Source organism: Drechmeria coniospora, chromosome 02 (genome assembly GCF_001625195.1).
Source record: "Drechmeria coniospora strain ARSEF 6962 chromosome 02, whole genome shotgun sequence".
Lineage (NCBI taxonomy): Eukaryota > Fungi > Ascomycota > Sordariomycetes > Hypocreales > Ophiocordycipitaceae > Drechmeria > Drechmeria coniospora.
Genome location: NC_054390.1, coordinates 2,247,755 through 2,268,119, shown reverse-complemented (window position 1 = coordinate 2,268,119; position 20,365 = coordinate 2,247,755). Strand labels below are relative to the sequence as shown.

Sequence of the window (20,365 nt, the reverse complement as noted above, 5' to 3'; positions counted from 1 at the left end):
AGCAACCTTGAGTTTCTGAGGAGCATTTCCAAGTCGGCGAGCAAAAGAAATAATCCATTGAGATTTCTGTTCTTACTTTACGAGCTTTCAAAACGCGACGTCGATTGCACTCTCGCGCTCTTGACTCTGTTCCAGGCGTTTATACTAGTATGAGAGATATATACCAGCCTCAATCTACTCATCAAGCCTGAGTCGAGATATCCTTGAAGCAGAAATTAGCAAGGAGCTTAATTGGTTGGCTTCGCGAGGATAACATGAAGACTGAGCGCTCATGTGAACACGGAATTCTCGCATAGCATGCCGGGAAACCACGACATTGTTGCATACGTCAACGTTCACATTCACCACACGTCGTACCCCCGGCGTTTGCACAGCACACACTGCAGCTAGCTCACATCTTGCTGCACTGTATGTGGAAAATCTGGGACCTTTCCAGTGCTCTTCAGCGTCTTCAAGTCGAGTATCCTGCTACCGAACCTGTCAAATCCATTGGCCAATGCTATTCAACGTAGAGACACTCTCAATGGCTCACTCTTCACCACATCGTCGGTGTGAAATGCCCTTGGCCCGCCCACACTCCTGTCGTCGTCGAGGCTAAAAGACAAGTCCATGCAACTCGAGCCGACCATGGCCTCCCGACGAAGCACGTTGTTCTCGCATGTGCCCCAGCAATTGGCCCACGCCGCGCCTTTCCCGTCAACCTCAACCAACCCCTGAACCGCCACGATCTCGGTGTGGCGGCGCCAACTGTGTGGCTTTTTGCGAGCGCGAGCACGTGCCATCGTCTTACGTGTAAGTGGATGATGGGCATTCTACGGTTGCACCGCACTGATATTGAATCTGCTTTTGGGTAGTCGTTGCTCAGCTCCCAGCATGAATGGAGGAGGGAAGCAGAGCTTCGTGTCTACCATGTATGATAACCAACTACCATGTACGATGACCAGCGCTCGCTTCCTCCCCTTCCCTCACCATCATCCTTCGTTCCACCCATCTTCGAGCTCGAAGCCCCCCCATTCTGCATTCATTCATTCATTCAATCAACCAATTTCGCCTCGCATCGCACGATGAGAGAACAGTATGGCTACTCATGTACGTTATCAACGCTGGTGGCATCCATTCCTTGACCGAGGACTAATCGATCCGTTGCAGTATGATGTCCTTGCACCATTTAGTGTCGAAATCCGGCCCCTTTTCGCCTGGCTTGCACTCTCTCCCCCCCTGACTGCCTTGTGCCTATCCCGCCTCTCGAAATCCAAAAGAGACGAACCCGAGATCTCGAGCTTCGTGAAATCCTTCCTCCTCTTCTTCTATCCAACCTTCATCAAATCCCACCAAGGAGACGCTGAGTGTAACCAGCAGGATGCACTGGAGAGCTTCTACAAGATGCAAGCTTGTGCCTACGATGCCACTCGCAAGCTTCTTCTCCGTGGTCGCGAGGAAATGCTAGCTCTCGTCGCCGCCCAGCTCGAGTCAAGGAACGAGACGACTGAGGCAGCGACTCGGAGCCGAACAGAACGAATCTGGGTTGATGTGAGTGCTGCAGTGCCACTGCATCGCGCCCACCAACGCTGACCTGGCAGATTGGCGGAGGAACAGGCTGGAATATTGAGGCCATGGCCAAGTTTGTCCATGTTCCAACCTTTTTTTCTAGAATCTACCTCGTCGACCTCTCCCCCTCGTTGTGCGATGTGGCTCGGAGGCGCTTTGCGAGACTCGGTTGGGAAAACGTCACCGTTGTCTGCGAGGATGCCCGCCAGTTCCGCCTCGACAAGTATGAGGCTGGCGCAAACAAGGATGGCGGCATGGGCTTGAACGCGACGCAGACCCCTGCGCTCGGCAACGTCGAGAAGCAGCGCCTAGGGCACGGCGGTGCTGATCTGGTGACGCTGTCCTACAGCCTATCCATGATTGTAGGTCGAACAAGTGCGAACACCGTGAGGTATGCATTCAAATGCCTCGGTTGCTGACGACCGGCCGTGTTCCATTGCCTGTAGCCCGATTATTACGCTGCCATTGACTCCGTGGCCTCTCTGCTCGCTCCTCACGGCCTTGTCGCTGCCGTCGACTTCTATGTTCAAAACGGGATCGACTACTCGTTTCGGAACTACACAGGCGGCGCCCTCAGACGGCACGTCAACGCCCTATCAAGGATATTTTGGCGTGCCTGGTTTGAATTTGACAGAGTAGGTCTTGAGCCGGCCCGCCGCGACTATCTCGAGTACAAGTTTGGCACAATCGCCAGTCTCAATTGCCGAAACCGACAGCTGGGTTACGTACCATTCTACCTCTGGCTTGGGTGTCGCAAGAAGCCATTCTCGCCCTCCAGCTTGGCCCACGAGATCGTCCAACGCATCGATGCATTGGCGACGGAATCTCCCTGCCTTTACCCGCTCAACCAGCCCATCAACCAGGGAGTTGCTCTGACACGCGGCGTCCCGAGGTCGGCGGCACCTGAGATCCGCTCCAAGGGCTTCGTTTGCGCCGTCAAAAATCTGTCTGCCAACGTTCCTTTACCGTCCTGTTACTACCAGAACCATCATTGGCGCATCTACTACGATGATCAGCTCCGCAAGCACACCCAGTTCAACAACCAGTACATCTACGCGTTTACCTGGGAGGATGCCCGCGTCGACGAGCGACTGCTGAAGCTTGGCCCCGACGACAAGGTGCTCGCCATCGGCTCGGCCGGAGACAACATTTTTTCCTACCTCGCGCAAGGTCCGGCCCGTGTCCATGCGGTTGATGTCAATCCGACCCAGAACCACCTGCTGGAGCTCAAGGCCGCGTCGTACACGGTCCTTTCGTATGAGGACTTTTGGATGTTATTTGGTCATGGAAAGCACCCAAACTTCCGCCACCTTCTTCTCACCAAGTTGTCTTCTCATCTCTCGAGCCGAGCGCTCCAGTTCTGGTTCGATAATGTCCATGTCTTCCAGAACGCCGACGGGCACGGCCTGTACGGCACCGGGGGCTCGCGCCACGCCCTTCGTCTCGTTCGATGGCTCTTGCAACTATTTGGACTCCAGAATGAGGTGGTGCGACTCCTCGAGGCCAAGACGCTTAATGAGCAGCGCGAAATCTGGCGCCAAAAGATCAGACCAGTCCTCTTGTCCAAGCTCGTCTGCAAGCTTATCGTTTCCCAGCAGAGCTTCCTCTGGAATGCTCTTGGCGTCCCCAAGAATCAGCTCGACATAATTGAGGCCGATCACGCCAGGTCTAGCCTGGCCAAGGGCGAAAAGCTTCCTGGCAAGAGTTGCCGATCTCGCGCCGTTTGGCACTACATGGTGAACACCTTGGATCCAGTGGCGGAGGAGACGCATATTTCATCCGATAACCCTTACTACTACGTCTGCCTGGCCGGCAAGTTTTCGCTCAAGTGCCCTCCCGAGTACCTCCGGCCAGAGACGCACGCCAAGCTGTCACGACCCCGAGCCCTGGACGGCCTGCGAATCCACACGGACGAGCTCGAGGAGGTGATTGCGCGCATCAGCCCTGAAACTCTAACCGTCGCTGTTGTCATGGACAGCATGGACTGGCTTGATGCCGGGTCTCAGGCAGCGGTGCAGCAGGTAAGAAAGCTGAACCGCGCACTGAAAACGGGTGGTCGCGTCCTACTGCGATCGTCGGCCCTGAGCCCCTGGTACATCGGCGTTTTTGAGAGCAATGGCTTCACCGCGAAGCGACACGCCGGCCGCCTTGAAGGCGAATGCATCGACAGAGTCAACATGTACGCCAGCTGCTGGATGTGCACAAAGGGTGAGCATTTACCGCCGCCATCGCCGCCGCCGCCCCATATAGACCGCACTGTGGCGCCGAAATTACGAGTCTGACCCTCTGAGTCCATGATGTTGATTGGTAAACTTGCCCACCCACGCCCTACCACGAAATAGCCGGTCAAAAGTGAGAGCGTGAGGTAAATTTGCGGAACTGAGGCTGGATCTTGCCGTCCAGAAAGTGAGACGGATTGGTTTCTGTCTGTCATTTCACTCTCGTGCACTGCTTCACCGTGGATGTAGGTCTTCTGGCACCATCCAGCTTTGGTGTGGTAGTACGGACTATGGCCTGCGGTTGTGCATTCTGGACTTTGCTGGGAACATGCTGATTGTAGCCGTAAAGAACCCGGGTGATTAGCTATGATGGGTAGTTCGCAAACGAAGATTGAATCAACGAACGGACTGCAGGACCCGGAGTTCCCCAGTCTTGCTGATGTTTTTGCATTACTCACTCGGCCAAAGAACACGACCAACATGCGCCACGAAGACGCGGGTGTGACAAAAGGAAATACATGTAACGTTTATAAGCCCCATATCAGTACAGGCGTCAGCCAGTCTGCACTCGGCCACGCAGGACGCACGCCCTTGCCCACTCCCTGCAGAGACCTGTCTTTGCATCGCCTTCGCCTTTATGCCTTCCACACCCGTTTGATGGCCTCGGTGACGCCCACGTCATTCGTCTCAAACTCGTACAGGCCGACGCCGACGAGGACGGTAGCGGCGTTGAGCATCCACCAGGTCGTCTTTCGGAGGCCGGGATACTTCTTCTTGGGAACGTAATCAACGATGCACTGCTGGAAGCCCATGTGAGAGTGCAGCAGGACGGCGGAGCAAAGGACGGCGTCCATGGCGGGGTTGAGGGAGCCGGAGGCAAAGGGCGCGATCGTCAGTGGCACTAGACCGGCAGCGAGGAGGCGCTCGAAGGTCCAGTGGTACGACCCGTGCGCGGCGTTGGGCTCGGGGACCGGGGCAGGGTCGTTGACTGGAAGAAAAAGAGGGCCTGTCAGCATACTGGGACGAGACAGAGGCTGGCTAGCTATAGCTACGGCCTTGGAAGGGGAGGATAGTTGTCGGAGTCGTACTTCCACCTTCGATTCTTTCTGCAAAGATTGTTAGCCGCCGTCAAAACTCGCTGGAGAAGCAACCATGGCAAAGGCCAATCGATCATCGTCACTCACGTGGTCCTGGCGGCAGCAAGGCCGCGCGCTTGCTGGAGGTATGCAGAGCAGCGACTCGGACATTGGGATGCTGGACGAAGGCGCTTCTGGTGGTGCTGACGGTGCATCGCGAGGCCAGCGCTACCTGCCGCAGCAACGAGGGACGCACAATCGAGGCCATGGTGTGATACGGGGGGTTTAAATGAGGAGTGACGTGATGCTGGCCACTGTCGCCGTGACGGAGCCTTGAGCGTGGAATCAATTCGATTCGATACGAGTTGGGTGGTGTGCAGTAGTGTAGTCGTTCAGAGCTGGACCTGGACTCGACTGTACTCCGTACTTACTTCGTTGTACAAAGGGCAGTTGCCGAGGATCTGGAATAGGAGCTTCCTGATTGGCTGTGTTGCCTACTTGTACTGTGCAAGGTGGTACAAGTATTTCATGTACAGCCGACTTGGAGGTACGCAACAACGTAGTTCCGCGACGAGATCGATTTGGGCGGACGGATTAATTTGTTCGCCATGTTAGCGCAGAGGTTCGCGTCATTCATAATACCTCCAGACTACTCCGTACCTAGTAATTAAGTACTCCGTACGGAGTACGGAGTACAGTACATACAAGTCCTGTAGACTTCTGTGGTGCAGCTTTGCACAGGTACGTACACTAAAGTACCATACAGTGAGCAGTAAGGAGTAGTAGCAATGACGGAGCTCACTCGTAGTAGTGCCGTCAGCCAACCATGTACAGGCACTGGACCTCGAAAAAATAATCGCGTACCGCACTGATGCCGGTGTAATTACCGGCACCATCCACAACGCAGTAACGAGAGCAGCACTCCACGTTTCTGCACTCCGCATCTTCACCCTTGGCCATAACTAAACGACGCTGGAGGAGAGGGCAACGGCGGCGGCGGCGGCCGAATTTGACAAGCTGGAACTGTCATGCCAGGGGTAGGGGGTTCGCTTGCATCGCCGCCCATGGCTCTCCAACACGCCCTCCGGACCCTTTCTCAAGCCAGGTCACGATGCGTCCCCAGGCACTCATGGCCCCTCGCCGAACCTCACAGAGCGCGAGGGATTTCTACTACTTACCTGAACAAGGTTGCCGAAGGCGAGGAGCGCTGGGAAAGGAGGGCAGAAAGGATTCAGAATGGCGAGGTCCGCCACGTTTGGGACATCCTCGACGAGAGAGGGTACATCAAGGACGTCGCAGGGTATGTCGATGACCGGCACAATGATCATTCGGTCTCGAAGAAACGCTGCTAATAGACTGATTCGGCTCCAGAAACCCGGAAAGAATTAAGGAAATCATGCGCATCAAGCGGATAGGTGCCTACGTCGGCGTCGACCCAACCGCTGACTCGATGCACATCGGACACCTCATACCCTTCATGCCGCTATTCTGGATGTGGTTCCACGGATACCCTGCCGTCACGCTCCTCGGCGGGGCAACAGCTCGAATCGGCGACCCTACTGGTCGTCTCACCAGCCGCGAGCACATGTCCAACTCGGACATTTCGAAGAATGTGACAAAGCTTCACTTCCAGCTTTCACGGCTGTGGCGCAACGTCATTTCGTTGCGGGACAAGTATGGATACGAAAGCGACTGGGCGGCCAAGCGACATTTGTTGAACAACAACATGTGGCTACAAGGCCTCTCCGTATACGACTTCACCAAGCGGCTTGCGAGGCAAACCAGGATCGGGCCCATGCTGGCGCGAGACACGCAAGTACCCCTTTCCGTCATGCATGCGAAAGAGCGGAAAGGGCGCAAGGGCTAACCTACTCGTAGCGTGAAGCGGAAGATGTCCGAAGGCGACGGCATGTCCCTCGGCGAGTTCATGTACCCGCTCTTTCAAGGCTGGGACTTTTGGCACATGTACAACAAACTCGGCATCCAGATGCAGATTGGCGGCTCTGACCAGTTCGGAAACATCGTCGCTGGCATTGACGCTCTCAAGACGATACGCGAGAGCGAGGAGGCCCCCTTCGCTCGGATGCCCACCGAGTGGCAGCACGAGCCCGTCGGGTTCACTGTCCCGCTGCTCACCGACTCAGCAGGCGCCAAGTTTGGGAAGAGCGCGGGCAACGCGGTGTGGCTGGACGAGTTCAAAACGTCGCCCTTTGAATTGTACGGCTACTTCATGCGGCGGTCCGACGAAGAGGTGGAGACGCTGCTCAAGCTGTTCACTTTCATGCCCCTGAGCAAGATCCAGGAGGTGCTGGTGCAGCATCGCGAGGATCCGGCGAAGAGGGCAGCGCAGCACACGTTGGCGTTCGAGGTCCTCTCCCTCGTTCACGGCTCGCAGAGGGCCCTACAGGAAGCGCAGCAGCACAAGTTCCGCTTCGGCGGCGAGCTGCCCCACGTCGTCAACGAGCCGACCGCCGAGAGCGGCATCGTGACGCCCAACAACGCGCCACGAAGCGACATTGAGCTCCCCCGCTCCGTCATGAAGCTCTCTCCCGCGAAGCTCCTCTTCGCGACCGGCTTGGCCAGCAGCAACGCCGACGGCCAGCGTCTCGTCACCCAGCAGGGTGCCTACGTCGCCGCCCAACCGGGCCAGTCGCGCGGTCTTGTTCCCGGAAACCTCGCGTGGACGCCCATGAAGATGTGGTTCCCCGAGGAGACGGCAAAGTTCCTCATCGACGACCGGATCCTGATCCTGCGCAAGGGCAAGCACAACGTGCGAATCGTCGAGCTTGTCTCGGACGAGCAGTGGGAGGCGAGCGGAAAGTTTTACCCCGGCCAGCCCTACACGGGCGTCGTCCGTCGGATGAAGCAGCAACTAATGAAGGAAGTTGGCGAAAACGGCGAGGAGTTGACACCGAGCCAGATGAAGCGGGCTCTCAAAGTGACGCAGCCGCTCAAGGTGGCTAACAACCCGGATATTGAGCTGCCAAACAAGCAGGAGATGCGCGAGAGGGCCAAGGAGAGGAAGGGTGCTTCTAAACCGAGAGCGTGACCATGGGTGCAGGACGAGCCACAATTTCATTTCTACAAAATTTCATGTTGTTGTATGATGGATTTTGTTGTAAGATGGATAGAATATCTAGTCTAGCTGGAGCTTGATACCATAGAGTCATGAAATGGGCAGGGCAATGCGAATGGAAAAATATATACATGTATATATATGTGTATATGTGGATCCCGATCAGCGATAAAAGACTGCCAAGTCTCCCTTGGGCACTGGTAGAGCCTTCAGGCGGTGTAATATTTCGCTTTCCGTCAAGTTTTTTTCGGTGATGATCTGATCGAAATGGTGGTTACCGTCCGTATACTTTTGCAGCGAGTCTCCTCCGGGCACCGGCCGGCTCAGACCGGTGGCGAGCGAGGCGAGGTATTGCTTCGAAACGACGTACTTGTGTACGCGGTAGAGACAGCCTTTGATGACGCCAAATTGGACGAAGCGGCGGACGTCGACGTAGCCGAGAACATCAAAGCCGTTTTCATGGTTCATCTTGATCCATTCCTTGATGCTCCTGCCGGGCGCAAAGGTGGTCATGAGCTTGATGAGGTGATAGTTTGCCACCCTGAGCCTGCCATGGGAGACGTAGCCGGCGCACTCGTCCACCATGCCGTCAACATTGCGGACAAAATCGTGGATGCCAGGGCGCGGTGCGTAGCACGATGCGAAGAAGAACATGTCGAGGAGCAGGATGGTGTCGTAGTAGAGGAGGTGGCGAAAGGCCGTCTTGGCAAGGTCGAGGGAGACGTTGGCCTCGTGGGCGATTCGGCGGACGTCGGAGACGCCGTCGATCCTGGCAATGACCTTTTGCAGCGTGAGATCCCAGGTGGGATCGACGATTTCGGAAAACTTGGTCTTGGCCACGGGAACGTGCCAGCCCTGGACGACGGGAGGGATGGGGTGGTGGGGGAAGAGCTTCATGTTGACGGTATTTGCGTCGTCTGACCGTCGCGCCTGTCAGCAAGATGACCAACGGTCAGGGGCGGGTGGAGGACTCGAGCCTCACCGACTGGTATCATGCATTCGCCGTAGTTGTTGAGATCCTCCTTGATGATCTCGAGCAGACCTTCGATGGGGCGCCTGGCCTCGCCGGAGCCGTCCTTGCCCTCGCTCGTGCTGAGATACTCGTTCTGCTTTTCCATCTCGGCAAAGGCCGTGGCAAGACACCTCACGACGCGCTCGTAGGGCGTCTGGTCGACGTCGACGTCGACGACGAGGCCAAAGTTGAAGATGAACTCATTCCGCTGATACTTGGCGTCGGCGATGACGACGGGATGGCCGAGGATGGCGTACTTGCCGTCCGAGGTGTTGATGGTCACGTAGCGGTTGCAGAAGGCCTGACGAGGGATTATGTACTCTTGCAGAACGTCAAAGTCGACGAGCGGCTGGCGCAGTGCGCATTCGGAGGAAGTGATGCAGCAGGGAGGAGACTGAGCGACGATCTTGGGCCCTGATGAGCGTCAGCGTCGGCCACGGGTCTGCACGACGGACAATGCCAGGTGCCTGGGTAGGTAGAGAGGCAGGCACTGGGCAGATGAAGGCATGTGACAGGTTTTTTGGGAACCAGCAGGTGCTCAGGTGCTACATGATGTAGGATTGATTGCGTACATGAAGCTCATATAAGTTACCGACGAACTGGCAGAGAACCAGCAGATGCCGAAAGGGCGAAAGGACGCGGCAAATTGGCAGAGGTACCTACCTTCCTGCGGGAAGAACCGCGCGTAGAAGATTCCTTGGATCATCGTCACCCCGAGGCAGGGGACATGGCGATGCGATGGCTGGGTCGAATAACAGGAGGGCTGGTTCCTGGGTGTGAAGCATGGATCGCTGCTTGTTCCGATTCACTGCTTCCAGGTGCTCACTGGAGCATGTTCTGCATGAAGTCGTTGAGGGGTCTGGCCTGACGTAGCACCGTACTTTTCACGTACTGTACGCTGAACTGCATACTGTATGTACATTGTTAAGTTAGTGCTATTAGTAGGTGCGGTTGTACTTGGTTGTGGCTACAACACGGTACTGTAGGTGACGGCACTGTAGGTGACGGCACTGTAGGTGACGGTACCGTATTGGCCGCACTAGGTGGCGTCGATGTAGGAAGTAGGGAGAACAGGTGCAGGAGGTAGGTACCTATGGAGTACGTAATTCTTGCAGAGCTGGCCTAGTACCTAGTAGGCACCTACGGAAGAGCAGCTGCAGTAGATACTAGTAAGTAGCTGACGCACATCTAACTCCTAACAGGAGAATAATAGGTGACAATGGGGAGGAAAGTTATGCGTGAGTCGGTGCACCATTCACTGCCAAATCGCTCCGTCCCCCCGCCTATCTCAAAGTCACTTCCAGTGCATCAGGGCATGACTAGCCGACTCAACGAAAAGAACAAAAAAAAGACCACTCATGGATCGAGGTGGAAAAATAAACACGCGAGACATTGGTGAAATTCTACGGAGAAAAACAGGAGCGACGATGGATTGCTATATGCGAGTGCCACCAAGGCATGCCACGGAACCAACTGGCTACTTGTTCGGTTATACCTGTGTACGTACTAGTTGCAGTGGTATGCCTACAGTAATACCTAGTATGCTAGCCGTACTATGTGACAGGATACTGACTGCGCGGTACCGCGCATTTCGCAACGCGCATTTCTCATCATTGTAGATGCCAATACTCCTTATAACCTAGCGGTGTACTGCATTCACCAACTTTTGCTGCTCTCGGGAACCTGCCTCGCTTCGAGCCGGGACAACGATGCAACGGAACGGGGGCCGACGGCGGCCAGCGAGTGGGCCTTGTCGGCCACCAGCGATACTGACGAGAAGGTGTACAGTACTCCGTTCGCACGCACTAATGGTACCAGAATGGTACGTGCTAGAACCGGCATTGTCCCCCTCTACTGGCGCTGTGCCGTTGTATCTACATGTACTCCAGGCTCCATGCTCTGCACCCCAGTGCGCTGCACTGACTTCCGCTGTATTATCGACGCTAATACGGCTTGGGATCGCTGCACCAGCGAACGCCCCGACCCCCAAAACACCAATCTTCCTTCTTTGACTTGCTCTCGTCTTCCACCTTCATCCTGCGAGTGCCCCACGTCCTGCCAACTGCCACGCACTCTCGAGGCCCTTCTCGCCCAACCATTTTCTTTTCAGCTACCTGGTCCCCTGCGACTCTTGATCCGCGTGTCCTCAAGCAACAACATTCCTCCTTTTCCCTTTTCCACCTTCCACCCGCACAAGCCATCTCCGTCAAACCCTCTGGCCCTCCGTTCCTCCGTCCCGCCGTCCCTCCTCCCATCGGTCGACCTTTCACTCATCGCCCCGCGCAGCCGACGAGCCCGGAAAGCCAACGACGTCGCGCAGGATGACGGACAACGCCGAGGCGGCCGGCGACGCCCAGATCACGTTCAAGGTCAAGACGTCATCGGATGGCAACCACGTCATCACCATGGCCGAGGCGGCAACAGTCCTCGAACTCAAGACGAAGCTCGCCGGACAAGACTTGGAGAACATCCCGATCGAGCGTCAGAGGTTGATCTACTCGGGGCGTGTCATGAAGAACGACGACACGCTCGGGTCCTACAAGATCAAGCCCAACAACACCATTCACATGGTCAAGAGCGCCGCCAGCAACCCGACCCGGCCGGCGGCGACGTCGGCCTCGACCCCGCCAGCCATTCCCGCAAACATGGCCTCGGGCACCGCCAACAACCCCCTAGCTGGCCTCACCGGGGCCCGATATGCTGGTCACCAGGTCCACCTCCCCGGAATGGAGATGTTTGGCCCGGACGGCGGCGTAGGCCTCCCCCCCCCCCCCGGCCCGCTCGTTGCCGCGCTGACGCCGACTTCAGATGGGTCCGCCGATGGACGAGGATGGCATGCGCCGCATGATGTCGGACCCGAACGTGCAGCAGGCGGTGAACGAGGCCTTCAACAACCCCGAGTTCGTCAACATGATCATCCAGTCGAACCCGATGTTGCGTAACATGCCCGGTGCCCGAGAGATGATGCCGTACCTGCGACAGGTCATGACCAACCCCGACATGATGGAGCGTGTCATGCAGATGCAGAGGGCCATGGCAGGCGGCGCCGGCAGCTTCCCGGCACCCGGAGCGACGGATTCGACCGCCGCCGCCGCCGCCGCCGAAGCGGAGCAAGGGAATGCGAACGACGAGCGAAACCCGCTGATGAACCCGTTCATGATGGGTGCCATGGGCAGGGCCCCAGGTGCCGGCAACGACCACATGGAAACGGACATCAACCGGATGCTCCAAGCCATGAACAGGGCGGGACCCAACCAGTTCGGAGGCCTGTCTGCCGCCGCCGGCACGGACGCGACGCCACAGCAGGAGTCGCGGGACGGCCAGGCCACCGCTGCCGGTCAGCAAGGAGCGGATCGGCCCGAGGGTGCGGCAAGCCAACAGGCTGCGAACCCTTTCGCCGCCTTGTTCCCGCCGTCCGGGGATGCCGGCCTGGCCAGCAATCCGTTTGGCATGAGCCCCGAGATGATGCAGCAGATGATGCAGATGCTGGGTGGAGGAGGGGCGACTCCAAACCCGCCAGCCGACAACAGGTCCCCGGAAGAGCGGTATGCCGAGCAGCTCCGCCAGCTCAACGACATGGGCTTCTTCGACTTTGATCGCAACGTGGCGGCGCTGAGACGGAGCGGCGGGAGCGTCCAGGGCGCGATCGAGCATCTGCTGAACGCGACGGACTGACCGGTGAATTGTGAGGGGGTTCCAAGGGAAATGAGGCCAGCAGTCGAGGGTGCCTGCCGATACAGGAAAGGTCGCACGGTTGGTATCTAGGCGCCATCGCCTTTGATGTTATTCCACGACCGATACTGCGGCAAGTCAGTGCAGTGGTTCTCGACGCGATGCATTCGTGTAATTTCTTGGTACTGTGCATACTGTTCTTGCTTCTCGACCCGTAGCAGTGACGACGACGTCGACAAACGGGGTCTTAGGTAGTTGCCCATTGGTACAAGCGAGTTCTGCAGCGAGACATAATCGTCGATGATGGAAGAAGGGGGTTGGAGAATACATACTGCATGTGTGCCGAGACTGGCGTCGCACGCCCTTGACATTACATGATAGGTTTGGCCAAGACCACGTTATGATTAGGACGACGACGGCGACGACGGCGACGACGGCGACGACGGACGGGGTCTTGGGTAAGTTTCCCGTGGGTACAAGTGAGTTTGGAGCGAGACATATCGTCGACGATGGATGAAGCGGGCTTGAAGAGCGCATGCTGCATTGCATGCCTTTGGAGACCAACAACGTGCGCCCTTGGCATTACATGACAGGCTTGAATGAAAACCCATGCTGATCAGGCAGCTGCCGATAGCTGCCGTTACACCAGAGTTTTCGTTCAAACCTGCCATGCGATGCGACGAGCGTGCGATGTTGGTCTGTGTCGTTGGGAATTTGCACAGCATTACCGACACCCCACAGCCTGAGGATGCGATCCTGCTATCGGTGTCCTGAAATATCCAAGCTTATCATTTTCTATTCTTGGTCTGTCGAGGTCAGTCTGATGGATGCTGTACATCTGTCGCCAACTAATGAAGCTCTCACCTCCTCAACATTCGCCAGCGTTGCCCACAAAAAACAAGACAAACAAAACAAATTATACAGTCACGTACCAGTGCAAGCTTTCAACCCAAAAGCCATCTCTTTTTGGGAGCGATCCTGCTGTTTACAAATTGATGCTCATCCACATACCGCTTCGAGTCGTATCCAGGTATCGGCTCAGCAAAGAGTCAGTCGGACAGCATGACAATTGGAGGGTCTAATCTCGGTTTGATACTACGAGCGACACGTGAGCAGACAAGGTAGAAATCATGATGAAGCAGGAATGGACATGGATGACTGTGACAGCAAGCAAATTCCTCAAACCCAAGCGTGCAAGTGGCAAACGGCCGTCATTTTTCGTTCGTACAGTACAGTATACGGCGTCACCACAACCCGAACGCCGGGCCGCAAAGATGGGACCGTTCCGAGGCCGGTGGAGGGCGGCGGAGGGGACAGGATGGGCTAGCCGGATTCGGGATCCTTTTGTTCATGAGCTCTTAGGAGGAATCCGATTCGACACAGTGAAGTGAATCTACCCTTTTGCTATTAATTATTCAGACACCTCGGCTCGACCTGGACATACAGTGCACGTACAGTACGCCAACGTATCTACAGGTAGGTATACTGTAGGTATGTACCACTAGGCACTGTACGTGCAAGGTGATACGTACAATGTACTCCGTACCTCCGTGCAGGACTCTCATGTGTGCGAGTACTTGTACTCGGTGTAAGCAAATATTACACATAGTCCGTACTTGGTATTGCAATACGACTTCTCCCCGTTCTGTTCTACTACATCCAATTCCATCTCATCTCGTCCCATCCAACAAAGGCAGACTGTTGCATCTTTGTCCATTGCCGAGACGGACGACAGACACGCGAATAACATACGGTTGGCCAGGCAGATAGGCCGACAGGTCCAGCCTCCCTTTCATCATGCGCGGGATTGAGATAAAAGAATACGTCAAGGTGCACGACCCCCGATCAGCCTTCATACATGGCAACCGGACTCAGTTGGGCACCTAGGAGCCAGCATGTTGCTTACACCTCTTTCTCTCATGCACTAGGACCCGTCAGAGCTTACGGTGTCCGAGTTGCGAGACCCGACGCCCAAGGAGGACGACTATCTCATCCAGGTGCGCGCCTCGGCCGCCAACTTTTTCGATATTCTCCAGGTTCAGGGTCGCTACCAGAACCAGCCTCGTACGTACACGGGCCCTATATCGAGAGCTCCTCATGAAAGCTGATGCAAGCATCCACAGCGTTTCCATGGATAGCCGGCGCTGAGTTCGCCGGTACCATCATCTCTACGCCGTCGGGAGGCACGAGGAACGAGCCTCCCCGGTTCAAGCCTGGGGACCGCGTCTTTGGCGCTGCCCAGGGCGCCTTCGCCACCAAGGTCTGCGCAAAGGAGGCTGCCTTGCTACCCGTGCCGGATGGCTGGTCGTTCCAGGAGGCCGCTGGCTTGTTCGTCACGGCGCCGACGAGCTATGGCGCCCTCGTCTTGCGAGCCCAGATCAAACGGGGCGACCACGTCCTCGTCCATGCTGCGGCCGGAGGCGTCGGTCTCGCTGCTGTGCAGGGTAAGTCCACCACCCCCGAGGGGAAGGGTCGAGGATGGAAGCGACGAGTGATCCAAACGACAGTTGGTCTGACGACAAATGGAAAACAGTCGCCAAGGCCTTTGGAGCGACGGTCATTGCGACCGCATCGACGGTCCGTAAGCTGCAAATCGCCAAAGACTTCGGCGCCGACCACGCAGTTTCCTACACGGACCCTGAATGGCCCGCCAAGGTCAAGGCCCTGACGCCTGATGGGCGCGGCGTCGACATCGTCTACGACCCCATCGGCCTCGTCGACAAGTCCACCAAGTGCACGGCTTGGAACGGACGAATCCTCGTCGTCGGCTTCGCTGCTGGACACGTCGAAAAGGTGGCCATGAACAAGGTGCTTTTGAAGAACATCTCTCTAGTTGGCATCCACTGGGGCGCTTTCGCCCTCCATCAGCCCGACGTGATCCCCGTTGTCTGGCGGGGCATCATGGCGCTGATTGCCCAGGGCAAGCTGAGGGGGACCGTCTACACCGATCACGAGTTTGTCGGGCTGGAGAGGGTAAAGGACTCGCTGCAGGCCTTGAAGGGGCGAGGGACCTGGGGCAAGGTCGTCGTCGTCATCCCCCCGGACAATCCAAGTCGACTGTAAGCCTCGCCGCACTCGGCTGGCGGCAAGCAACGACCTATGACAAGTCTACGCATCAACGCCTCCGAGGAGGCAGGTTAAGTGCCTCGGGGGATGGGAAAGCGGACGGACACATGTGCGAACCGGTAAAGCGTATCCGTTTCCGCTACTTGCGCGTGCGTGCATCGCGCGTCATCTTCGTGCCATCCAATCGCCATCGCTTCATGCCTCGTGCTGCGCCGCCCGAGCCATCATCTCCTGGAACCGACGTAGCACTTCCTTGTCCACGTTGACGGCCCACTGCTCGTGAAACACCGCCTCGCCGCCGACGCGAGCTACGAGACCCTCCAGCTGCGGCGCGACAAAGTGAAGGGCAGACACCGAGTGCACCGCATCGTTGGCCTCCATCTGCCGCTGCGCGACGCTCTTTGCCGTGTCGTATTCCGTTGCCTCCATCTCGGTCCAGACGAGCGTGTCGGGCCCGTTCGCGACACCGTCCTGGACGTCCGTGATCACGCTGGTCCACATGTCAAAATAGCCCTGGAGACTTCCTAGGACAAGTTCCTGCATCGGGGACGAGACCTCGAGAAGTCGGGTGATGCCGAGAAGGTACAGCTTCGTTCGTTCTATTCGGTCCGAGTCGCGAAGGAAGGAAAACCACTCCGCCGAGAGCCAGGCCCAAACGTCGTCCAGGCTGCCAAAGGTCGTCAGCATCTGGACGAAGAGGTTCGGATCCGCCAGCGCGAGACGGGCCAAGATGGCAAAGTAATCGCCCTCCGTTATCGTGTTGAGCTTGCTGATCTTCTTCTTCGGCCCCGTCGTCTGGTGGGCCTCCCATGCGTCTCGAAGATTCGTCATTATCTTGCTCAGGAAGCCAGTCTCCATCATGTCCTCGAGGATGAACGACGTCCCGCTCGAACCCCCGAGCTCCGCCGCGGCTCGGATGAGATACTCGACGCAGACGGTGCCGATTCGCACGTGCTCGCGACTCGTCGAATCCAGCGTTCCCGAAAGGGCCGCCAGAGTTGGCCGGCGGAAGCGGTCCCCCAGCATGGCATCGGGAGCGAGGAGCAGGTAGGATTCGATGACGCTCAGCGCCTGAGACGCCGTCTCCGGCTGATACTCGACAAGGGGCAGCGCCATCTCGACGAGACTGATGATGTCGGGAGACAGCGGCCCGCTGCTCTGCAGGAGGATGGCGTTCCACAGCTCGAGCGATTCGTCGATGAGATGAACGTGCAGGTCAGACCCCGGCCGCGCCGCCTCGGCCAGCAGCGGGATCGTGAAGCTCTGATACCGATGTGAGCTGCCGCCCATGCTCATGACGAGAGCGGAGAATATGGCGATGATGGCTTGCTTGATCATGTACTCCTCGGCGCCCGAGTTGGCCCACACGGTCGGCAGCGTCGTCATCAGCTGGTCGCCAAACTGGGACACTTGCTCCTCCATCCGCGTCACGAGAATTCGAATGGACTCGAGAATGGCCAGCTTCGTCTCATCCACCTCGATCTGCTGAATCAATTTGACGAGCTGCGTCAGAACATCCGACGTGTACGGCAGGAAGTCGTCGGTGCTGAAGTCGAGCTCGTCCGCGATCCACCGCAGCTGTCTGGCGGCCGTGATTCTCACCACCAGGTCGTTGGTCTCGTCGTTTGGGTTGAGAAAATGTTGGAATATCTGGTACGCCACGGGGCGGCTGCTGGCGGATAGCTTGATCGTCGCCCATTGGCTTATCAGGATGGCGATTCTTCGCCGCAGCACCTTGCACAGGCCACCCTGCTGCTGCGCGTCGTGGACAACCGTCGACGATAGCACAGCGTCGAAATCGAGATGCTGGCAGACATGAGCCGCGGCCAAGCCCATGGCCGTGTACACGGCCTCCTTCGTCGCCAGGTCCGCATGAGGCGCTTGGGCCGTCTGAAAGTACGACAGCAGGGGAGGGACGATGAGTTGCTTGAAATGGGTGAGCAGGTCCAGGAAGAGCTTCTCCGCGCACGGCCGCACCTCCCATTGAAACGCGTTGCCTTCGCTCTGCTCCTGGTGCTCCCACTCTTCCGGGTCTTCTTCCCATGATTCTAGGTCGGACATGCGGAAGAGAAAGAGATGGGAGATGATGATGTTGACGATGGAGATGACAAATTCATCCTTGAACAGCTCGCTCTTGATCACGGCCTTCCCCTGCTCCTGCTCGGCTTTCAACTCCGGCGTTCGGTACTTGAAAGTTTGCAGCGGCTGAAAGGCAATCTTGACGCAGGCGCGGATGAGAAGCAGACCCCTCAGAGCGAGTCTCTCCTGCAGCGGCCCTTCGACCTTTGCCTTGGCAGAGCCTGCCTCGCCGGCGCCATGCCGGATTCCGCCCGACTTGTCAAAGACTTGCGAAAACTTGGCGACCAAATCCCAGTAGGCATGGACAAGGGATAGAGAGTTGGGAAGGATGGAAAAGCTCGCCGGCTGCTGCTCGGCGACGTCGACGTGCAGCTTGGTGAACTGCAACAGGTGCTTGCCCAGCATGTCTTGGTAGGTGGCAGGGATGGTCGAGTCTTGAGCGACGAAGCTCAGGAGAAGACCAAATTGGTGTTGCGACAAGGTCCAGAATTTCTCAACAGACTTGTCGCTATGAGGACGCTCGTATCCGTGCACGACGAGGCGTCGAAGGGTCCTGAGCGCGAGGAGGCTGTTGTGCATCGCCATCGTCGCCTCCAGCTCATTTCCCTGTCGGCCATTCAAGAAGGAAAACCAGGCGTCGGTCCTTTCCGAAAATATCTCGCTGAGCAGGTAGACGAGTTCGGGTGTGACGGAGTGCAGCGCAGTCTGCGACCTTCGCAGGCGAGCCGTGCCGAGCTCCTTGACGACGCGAAGGAGTATCTGAAGGGTCCCGTACAGATGCCGCTGACTGCCATCTTTTGACGAGCGTAAGAGGGAGATGATGCTGGAGAGGGCGTCGGGCCATTCCCCCGGATAGTCGATCCGAACAACCTTGGCGACGACCAGGGCGTTGTGAAGGGCCAAGTTCTTTTCGTCCTCGTCGATTGTGCCCTTGAAGAGATTCGACCTGATCAGCTTCTTCTCCTCCGCCTTTATTCCGTTCTTGGCTTGCGCGAACATGCGCCAGTACTTGTCAACGCCGTTCTTGAGCTGGATGACGGCTAAGAATCTCATGTCGGTCGGAAGGCTCTTGTCGAGATAGACTGCCTGGTTTCACAAAGGTCAGCCTGAAGGATTCCCCGACGAGGAGGACACATACCTGCAGGGACGAGTAGTAGCCCGGATGCTGCTCCCAAGACACGAGCTGCCGGCCCATCGCTTGCCGCTGGGTGTAGTCATGGGAAGTGGCCAGCTGCAGGGCACGACAGAGTGTCTGGAAATCGAGAGGACTCGCATCGCCCGAGACTTCGATGGCGAAACTCATGTTGGCGTCGGGCCGTTTCGGCCTTCGGACAGATTGAACGACCTATCTCGCTTCCAGGCCTTTCGTTCGTTCCGTAAAGGCCGAGGTTGACGCTCACGAGTCGGTAATAGGTGGGTGCGTGCACGTATGATGTTGAGCGAGTTGCACTGAACTGGCGGAACGAAATGGTGGGGTTGGTGGCAAGTTATTTATGGCGGGTCACCCATGACGAGGGAACCGCTCTACTTACCGGTACCGCGTACCTGAGCAGTGATGGCGGCCGCCCTAGGCGAAAGCTACTAATACCACCCTCGGCCGACGAACGTTGTGCCTGGTTGACTGTTTCCTCCGAGGCTGCGATAGTTGAGAAGTGGAAAAAAAAAACCCTACCTGGGGAGGCTTGTAGACTATGCGTAGCATGCTTGAACTCTGTGCAAAGTCCGACGGCTCAAGATCATCTGTCGTTGTTGGATCCCAAGGATGACAACTCCTCCTCGGTAAGCTATCGTGACGATGCTAGCTCGCTACGAAGTACTTGCAAGTACTTACATACAAGCCTACAGTGGGGTGGCAAAAGTGTGTAATTGTATTACCACCTACCTAGGTATGTGCATGCATGGTCGGTCTACTCTGGTTTGGAGTTGAAAGAACAGAGTACTCCGAACTGTATTCCGTAGTTACTTGGTATTCATTCCCATTGGAGAAATACGCTGACGCCACAGGTACTAGCACTAATGTTTGCAAAATGGTTCTGTACCAGGACTCCGTAAGTGTTGAAACAGGACCCCTGTGTGGCGTTGCTGGGCAGGACTTGTGTCGGAGTGATGGACGGAGTGTCGCATATTGTTAGGGACCTATGTAGTACCCAAAATAAAGGTATGTACTCTACGGCGTAAGGGGAGCATTGTTTTCTACAAGCGAAGAACAAGGAGTCCAAGTCTTCAAAATATAAAGTCCAACTATTATACTGTACATGAGTGTAGATTCTGCCCTAGCAAGTGTACTTTTGCAATGGCACATGCGAAATAGGCAAGTGTCATTACCGAAAGACGAGAGTCGTTACCTGTACCCTTCGAAGGGGGAGCTCGGCTTGCTTGGGTTGGTGATGTCTTGGTGAATAATTACTTGTACTTGCCACGTTAGGTACTTACCTACCTACTCCGTACTCCGTACAGTACCTAATACCTAGTACGATACGTTGGTTAGTAGCCTAGCCAGTGCTTGGTGCATACTTACCGCACCCTTGACATTTTGCAGCTTCTCACGAAAATGTATCGCGCCTTGAAACCTGTTCCCTCAACGCTTGCATTCAGGCACGTTCAGGCCAGCGAACGA

General features: G+C 56.7%; 7 protein-coding genes across 7 annotated transcripts; 4 read left to right on the top strand and 3 right to left on the bottom strand.

Annotated features, from left to right (window-relative positions):
* Window positions 1-1,077: 1,077 nt before the first annotated feature.
* DCS_03757 (uncharacterized protein) lies at window positions 1,078-3,830 on the top strand (the record flags this gene model as incomplete). Its single annotated transcript, XM_040801070.1, has 4 exons — window positions 1,078-1,089; window positions 1,150-1,530; window positions 1,581-1,910; window positions 1,995-3,830. 4 exons carry the CDS (start codon window positions 1,078-1,080, stop codon window positions 3,828-3,830), a joined length of 2,559 nt encoding a protein of 852 aa, XP_040656103.1.
* A 572-nt stretch (window positions 3,831-4,402) lies between these two features.
* DCS_03756 (succinate dehydrogenase cytochrome b small subunit) lies at window positions 4,403-5,111 on the bottom strand (the record flags this gene model as incomplete). Its single annotated transcript, XM_040801069.1, has 2 exons — window positions 4,403-4,873; window positions 5,100-5,111. The coding sequence occupies 2 exons, from the start codon at window positions 5,109-5,111 to the stop codon at window positions 4,403-4,405; spliced, it is 483 nt and encodes a 160-aa protein (XP_040656102.1).
* Window positions 5,112-5,907: 796 nt separating this feature from the next.
* Window positions 5,908-7,892, top strand: DCS_03755 (Tyrosyl-tRNA synthetase; the record flags this gene model as incomplete). Its single annotated transcript, XM_040801068.1, has 3 exons — window positions 5,908-6,143; window positions 6,215-6,659; window positions 6,729-7,892. 3 exons carry the CDS (start codon window positions 5,908-5,910, stop codon window positions 7,890-7,892), a joined length of 1,845 nt encoding a protein of 614 aa, XP_040656101.1.
* Window positions 7,893-8,081: 189 nt separating this feature from the next.
* On the bottom strand, window positions 8,082-9,637 carry DCS_03754 (putative nitrogen permease regulator; the record flags this gene model as incomplete). The annotated part of the gene is made up of 3 exons (XM_040801067.1): window positions 8,082-8,836; window positions 8,902-9,345; window positions 9,595-9,637. The coding sequence occupies 3 exons, from the start codon at window positions 9,635-9,637 to the stop codon at window positions 8,082-8,084; spliced, it is 1,242 nt and encodes a 413-aa protein (XP_040656100.1).
* Window positions 9,638-11,252: 1,615 nt separating this feature from the next.
* DCS_03753 (uncharacterized protein) lies at window positions 11,253-12,606 on the top strand (the record flags this gene model as incomplete). Its single annotated transcript, XM_040801066.1, has 2 exons — window positions 11,253-11,642; window positions 11,740-12,606. The coding sequence occupies 2 exons, from the start codon at window positions 11,253-11,255 to the stop codon at window positions 12,604-12,606; spliced, it is 1,257 nt and encodes a 418-aa protein (XP_040656099.1).
* A 1,794-nt stretch (window positions 12,607-14,400) lies between these two features.
* Window positions 14,401-15,666, top strand: DCS_03752 (uncharacterized protein; the record flags this gene model as incomplete). Its single annotated transcript, XM_040801065.1, has 4 exons — window positions 14,401-14,433; window positions 14,532-14,667; window positions 14,727-15,047; window positions 15,137-15,666. The coding sequence occupies 4 exons, from the start codon at window positions 14,401-14,403 to the stop codon at window positions 15,664-15,666; spliced, it is 1,020 nt and encodes a 339-aa protein (XP_040656098.1).
* Window positions 15,667-15,864: 198 nt separating this feature from the next.
* Window positions 15,865-19,051, bottom strand: DCS_03751 (importin 11; the record flags this gene model as incomplete). The annotated part of the gene is made up of 2 exons (XM_040801064.1): window positions 15,865-18,834; window positions 18,887-19,051. 2 exons carry the CDS (start codon window positions 19,049-19,051, stop codon window positions 15,865-15,867), a joined length of 3,135 nt encoding a protein of 1,044 aa, XP_040656097.1.
* Window positions 19,052-20,365: the final 1,314 nt, after the last annotated feature.